The sequence below is a fragment of the Pinus tabuliformis genome, chromosome 4_1 (genome assembly GCF_031772625.1).
Source record: "Pinus tabuliformis cultivar Carrire ecotype Pingquan chromosome 4_1, CPIR1, whole genome shotgun sequence".
Lineage (NCBI taxonomy): Eukaryota > Viridiplantae > Streptophyta > Pinopsida > Pinales > Pinaceae > Pinus > Pinus tabuliformis.
In genome coordinates this window covers 653487969-653495040 of record NC_142303.1, presented here as the reverse complement: position 1 = coordinate 653495040, position 7072 = coordinate 653487969, and the positions used below count along the sequence as shown (strand labels likewise).

The 7072-nt window shown below is 31.7% G+C and overlaps 1 protein-coding gene across 1 annotated transcript; it reads left to right on the top strand.

Moving 5' to 3' along the window:
• The first annotated feature begins 2283 nt into the window (after positions 1 to 2283).
• On the top strand, positions 2284 to 5396 carry LOC149177764 (uncharacterized). Its single transcript, XM_089423463.1, has 2 exons — positions 2284 to 4612; positions 5037 to 5396. The coding sequence occupies exons 1-2, from the start codon at positions 2306 to 2308 to the stop codon at positions 5118 to 5120; spliced, it is 2391 nt and encodes a 796-aa protein (XP_089279589.1). The 5' UTR covers positions 2284 to 2305; the 3' UTR covers positions 5121 to 5396.
• The last annotated feature ends 1676 nt before the right edge of the window (positions 5397 to 7072 follow it).

The following is a 7072-nucleotide window of genomic DNA, read 5'->3' as shown; positions in this document are numbered from 1 at the left end:
GAAAACTGGATGAAAAGCTAGCTCTGCTTGCTAAAAGCTTGTAGACTTGGAGTCCACCATCTAGATCAACTCCCCCTCCAGTTAAATGATATTGAACTAGTTTACATTATTTTTTAATCACAATAGCCTAACTATTAACACAGTAAAGGAAAATAAAATAAAATTATGTAATAGTTTATTAGACAATTAGTTTATGTTATTACAGTGAGTGTTTATTTTCAAATAGAGCCTTAATATTCCAATTTAATTACCATTCATTATTAGGTGGTTAGTAGAGATTTGACCTTCCCAAAATATTCTAGAATATTCTTAATAGTATACATGAATTAAAGGTTGAGATTTATCTGCAAAATACTTATGTCGTTTATACCCTTTTAATTAATTTGATTATTGAAAAATGGTCACATAAACAACTGTAATATGAACTACATTATGATTTTTTAGGAACTTGGATTAAAAACCTCGATGATAACGTGGGGATGAATCTCGGTGGTTAAGAATCTTGTTGCACGTTTTTTTAAAATGTATATATGTTTAATTTATATATTAATTCTTTTTATAATAATAATAATAAAGAAGTTATAATTTTGTTGATTTTTATGGAATTTTTAAAATTTCAGCAATTTGAAATGAATTATGAAGTGTTTTGATGCTTATCATCCACTGGTGCCTGTAAATGTTTACCGAACATTTAATTTATATAGCTGCGCTAATTTAATTAATTTAATGATTATATATAATTAGATTTAAATAGTTAAGATTTTATTTTTGTACTAATATACTACTAGTTTGATTCTTCCTAGTAACAAACCAACTAACACAAATAGAACACTATACTTGTTCATATAAATAGATACAAAGTATTAACCGACTAAATACATAAATAAATCAATATTTTAAAATTAAAACACACTTTTAGTCATCCAATTATTTTTAGTGAAATTTACTTAGAATTTCACATAAATTAATTAAAATCATAAATTTGAATAATGTATTTAAATATTCCACATACATTAAATTCATTTATATATTTAAAATACATTTATACAATCACCTTGAAATTTTTGTCACCAATTAAATATATATATAATATCTAATTTAAATATTTTTTAAACATTAAATCTGAATATATATATATATATATATATATATATATATAAATAAATTAAATTTTAAATAATAAAAACATAATTTTAAATAATAAAAACATGTACTAATTTCAAAATATACAAATTCTTAGTTGTAATTTTTGAAATTTACTTTAATTCACACACCATTTCTCTTTTCAGTTATGGGCCTTGTCCTCTATAACAGCCTTTGCATCTCTAATTTAACGCCCATCGCTTTTTCCAATTTAATAACTTGACATTCGCTCGTCCTCCTCTATCTTGGAAATTTAATACTTTTGATTGAAACCTGTAATCTTAGGTGAACTTTCTCGTACTCGTACTTCACGTATTTTAAAATCGAACTTAATTTTCCCTTAAATTTGATGCATCTAAATAATGAACTTCTTCTTTATAGGATAGGAATTAGTGAATTTTTTTACAAAATTAGTGAAAGAATGTTTAAATGATATTCAATGGTCATAGATGAATGACTTATTTATTGCAGTTAAATCCCGAAAAAATGATGTGTAATATAATGCATTGGGAAAACCCTCATTATCTTAATTCAAAGGAGTGAAGGGAACTCTATTTGAATGGTTCATGAGGCATAAAACATGCTAAGGTTTTGCAAATGGGGTAGGAAGCTAAGTGGGTTTGATTGTGGTAAAACTCCACAGTTGACCACGCTTGAGCCAGAGGTGATCTAGGATAGGCTCCCCAAAAATACCCGATACAATGAGTGCTAAGTGGACTATTTAAAAATCATGAAAAATTAGTCAGTAACCACTACCTCTCATGAAAATAATCATAAATCCCAAAAAATGATATGTAATATAATACATTGCGAAAACCACATTACTTAAATTCAATATCATCAAAATTTTTGGAACGCCCAAAGCCTTATAATCTCAATTTATAAAATAAATTTACAAACATTTCAGACAATTTTTTTCAAATTCATTCCCAACTTTACCTAATTTTCGAGCCAAATTTAAAACCTCTTTATACTACGGCTTTTATATTGGTTGCCAATTTAATGTGATGAGAGCGACATGTATCCACTCGTTAGGTAGTGCGTCGACTCGTCACTTAATAATCAAAATTAATGATTCGTTCCTTTTGCATCTTTTATATATTGGTTTGGATACTTCCATTTCATCACAGAGAACCAAGAGTGAAGCATTGGCTGTTCCAAGATGGAAACCTTATCGTCTGCTTATCATGAATTCCAAGAGTGGGTGCCATCGTGCCTTTGTGCAATTGTATTCTTGCTGTTGCTTCTATGGGATGTGGCTATGGCATTCTGGAGGAGGGCTCACTGGGTTCCCTGTCAAGCTCTTGTTCTCACCGCTCTGACTATACAAATGCTTAGTTGGGTATCCGCTGTGTCGGATATCAGCTTTGTCGGCCAAAAAGATGAAAGGGAAAGTCAAGTGACCCAATTAATGGAAAAACATCAGTTGTCATTTGATTGCGGAAGGCTTATGATGTGTGTATTCACAGGCTATTTGCTTCCTGCCATGGTCCGTGCTAGCTGGACTAACGTGTGGAGTGATATTGGAGGCCTGATACTGACCGTCTTGTCCCGTTTGGCCTTTGAGCTTTACTTCGTTTGGAGGATACGCACTCGCCACCAATCTCCCTGGTTTGTTGTGTCCAACACTACCCTATTCATTGCGAGTTTAGTGTTGAGTTTTCTCTTGAGCTGCGCGGTCTTGGCAGGTAAAAGCATTCGATCTCTCCTTTCAGGAAAGGTTCATTGGGTACTCTCTTGTTGTTATTGTCCACTTGCTCCTTCCACTTCAACTTCGAGTCCAGATTGTAATCCACGTCATGCCCCTTCCACTTCTGATTCACGTCGAGAGTGTAACAGCCCGTGTTGTTCTAATACCGGTGGCCCCTGTAAGAACTGGTGTTGTACTTATAACCTTGAAAGGTGTGAAAACACTGAGGATCATGTCCTCAAATGCTGGATCGTGGCTCGTGTTTCTCAACCTGAATATATAATGGCCAGATCAGTTTTCAGTTCGTTAGCCGGCGTGATAGTCACAATGGCAGTTGTCATCTTAGTTGTCAAATGGGGATGCCTTCGACCTCCACTCGATCGCCGCATCGGCCATCAAATAACGTTTCTTATTCAGTTTACATTTATACTATTAGGATGGATAGTTGTCTCATTCAGATGGTTAACAGCCGTTCTATATTTTCCAAGAAAGCATGAGTTCTTGAGATACCTGGAGGATTTTTGGACACAGAGCATTGTTGACCTAAAAGCTGAATTGGATGCACAGCTCACCTGCAAATTGTACAAGGAGAAAATAATTAAACAAAGAAGGCCAGAGCAAAGGGTTATCCTTGATATCATCACGAAAGTTCGGCTCCATTACATATTACTGCCTATGAGGGTTTGGCTGCAGATTGTCATGGTCTGCTTGAGTAAAGCTTGTTGGAGTTCCTCTCAGATGTTAGTGGGAATCATCCGGCCTTTTATAACAAGCACTCAACATAGGTGGTTGTACGGCCGGGTGCGGAGGGAAGAGAGGACTGAATTTCACAAGTTTAAAAAAGCTTTGGATTACATACGAATGCCTGGAGAAAAGGCAAGCGACTTGTGGACGGCTAATGAAGTTGCATTTAGAAGGGCACGGGGTAAAATGGAACAAGGCATTAAAAAGGGCGAGGAGGATTGTGCAGAGTTGATCAAATTAATAAAACAGCAAAACCCTGCATCATTGAACAGGCCAAAGAATGAAGATGATTATTTCAATAAAATGTCTTGGAAGAGGAAAGGAGTCTCCTTAATGTATTGTATGGTCCACATCTACGAGGACACCAGTCATTTTGATGCGATCAATGGTGCTACCAGAGATAATATTATTAATAGTGATATCCAAAAGTATGTAGTTTCGGCCTATAAAATAGCGAGTGTTATTAATGATGCTATGGAAGCCTGCTCCGACGCATGGGATTTGTTCGACTTTGTTGACAGTTCCGACAATGGTAGGGCAGACAATGGGAGAGCAGACATAGAGTTCGACAATGTGAGGAACATGTGGCAGAAACATTTCAGGAACCTGGTGAATCTCGAAACGGCCATAAAAAGACTTCCTTCGCAACGCACGTCGGAGGAATGGCAAGGCGCATTGGATAATTGGCGCAGATCCAAGGACTGGATGAGCTTGACTCTGGATTGTAACCGGTACAGGAAATTGTACATGAAATTTCTGAAAGATCAGCTGTCCAAAAAAACTCAGGAACAGGTGGACGAAAAGTCTCAGAAGGAGCAGGTGGCCGAAATATCCGAGGATGAGGTGGCCGAAAAATCTCAGAAGGAGATGGCCGAATTACAAAGCAAATTGGCATATGTTATTCATGCCTGTTTTGTGCACGAGTTAGGCAAGGCGCTAATAGAAAAATGCAATAAATGGGCAGAGGAGGGCAACGATGAAGAGATATATCAGGCCACTTTTATTACTGGAAAAGCCAAATCACTGCGGGATCAGGTACCAATTTTTTAATTTTCTCCCATACATCTAAATTTAAAATAAAATAAAATGATAGAAACTAGATTTTAGTAATAATATGTTTAGTATAGAAAGGATTAAGGATTGGGTCATGTTTCTAATCAATTAATGTGAATCATTTTTATCTTGAAGATGAATCACATTAGTTGATTAGAAACGTCACCAACCCAATACTTACAATGTAATTAATCTAGAAAACTACTTTTTACATTATAAATCACAAAAATTTTATCTCTAATAATATATCCCCAAACACACATTTAGATCTAAAATAAAATAATAAAAATAAAATATTTTTTTTTTTCTAAAATATATTTCACTCTCATATATTATTATATATTTATGTACCGTGCTTGTGCGAGCAAATAAGATAGTTAACCATCTGCTTTTGTGAACTTCTCAGATTAACAAAGATGAATCGGTAAAGAATTCGGTCGCACTCACAATTGCGGACGGTGAGATTGGATCTCCCAGTCATGCAAGATAAAATTAATGACATCATTCGTTAATGACATCACTTGAATGATGTAGAGCGAGATGAAGTAGATGATACGACTTGAATGCTGTAGGTTAGTGATACGACTTGAATGCTGTAGAGTACGTATTTAGTACAATATGTTTCTTATCCATAAGTAAGTTTGTGAAATTGAGTGGTTTATCGAGACATGGAATTTGACGATTAATTTCTTTATTATGGAGTGAGCATAAAATTTTATAAAGCTCTCAAGATTTTTATTTAATATTAGTAAATTGATCAGGAAAATGTGAAAATGTCCAAATGTGACAGGTGTTTCTGTTTCGAAATTCCAATCCTAGATGTATGTCTTTATTTAGTCTATTTGGTTTCTTAATCATGGATAGATTAATTTGGTAAAATTATGCTTTTTTATTATGGTTGAAAAAATAAAATGATGTGTTTTTATATTTAGAGTAATCTATCATAATAATTTTTAAAAGTTTATTTCTTTCTTTTCTATGGCAAGTAAATCGAGAGACTTGAACCTTAAACTTCCAAGTACATAACACTTTATTTTCAAAACCATTACTCATTAAAAAAATTTCTTTACTATTTTTAAGTTAATTATTATTAAAAAATAATTATAATTATAATAAATTATATTTAATTTAATCTATATCTTATAAATAGTTAATAGTAATAATATTATATCTAAATTTTTTTTTATCCATTAAATTTTAAAAAATATTAAAGAAAAATATTATTTTCATAAAATTATTATTCATATATTGTTATTTTTTTTTTTCATTTATGTGATGTATTGTATTATTTTTTAATTAATATTGATTATTAATATTAATTTAATAAAAATTATAAGTGCATTAATGGCTCATTCTGCAAATTAATATGAGGAAGATTTGTAATTCATTTTAGGCTCAACTTTAGTTAAAGGTGACTTGTCTCTTTTAAAATAGAAATAAAATGTTCTCTATAACAAGTGTATTTCTTTCATTCATATATTATTTTAATTTAGATATAAAATATGTATTTATGTGTAAATTAATTGGATTAGAGGAATTTAATTTCTATCACGTTTTAAGTTCAAATTTTATTGAGAGTTGAGAATAAAAATTAATTATACAATGTAATATAAAAAATATATCTTAACAAATTTATAAAAATGATATCTATAGATTATGACTTTCTGAGATATTTTCTCCAACCCCTCCCTATTTATTACTTTGTTCAGACAAAATAAATTTTGTAACTACTCCCTTACCCATCCAGAAGAAACTGTGAACTCCTCTATAAAACCTCAAATGCACATTTTTTTTTTCATGAACTAATAGTAACATATATCCAAGTTCTTCTATAAAACCTCAAATGCACATTTTTTTTGGTTTAATCAGTGGTAACATATATCCAAGTTCTTTAATCTTTACTATTTCCGTTTACTGCATTTTCTTGAAACCTACAAGTATTGTTTAAGTCTTCAAGCTATATATATTAAGATTGGTACTTTTACTACTAAGACATGATGAAATGTATTTGTTTTGAAAAAATAAGAAGGTTGCTCCTTTTTCCTAAGAAAGTAATATGTCTGTGTCTTTAAGAAAGTAATATGTCTGTGTCTTTTTTTCTTATAGTTTTCACTGTTCTAAATTCTTTTGATTCACTTACACTTATAATTCAGTTTCTTCAAATTATAATTAACATCTTTTGGTACATGATTACAACTCAATTATATTTCTTTCAACAGAATTATTTATATATAAATTTATATCATTGTTAATAAAGCTACATGTGGCTTTACTTTTTTATGTGGCTGTCTTTTTATGTACTCTTCTATCTTGTTGCTCTTCATTCCATCACCCAAAAACAATGACCTAGGTCTCCAATACATGGTATTAAATAAACCTATTTTTATGAATCCTTATGAATGGAACCGATTTATAGCTAGTCTCTTTATATCATTCCCTTGT

Coding starts and splice junctions, on each gene's coding strand:
- LOC149177764 (XM_089423463.1), top strand. CDS start 2,306: ATGGAAACCTTATCGTCTGCTTATCATGAATTCCAAGAGTGGGTGCCA. Junction 4,613..5,036: donor CCAAATCACTGCGGGATCAG/GTACCAATTTTT, acceptor TGAACTTCTCAG/ATTAACAAAGATGAATCGGT.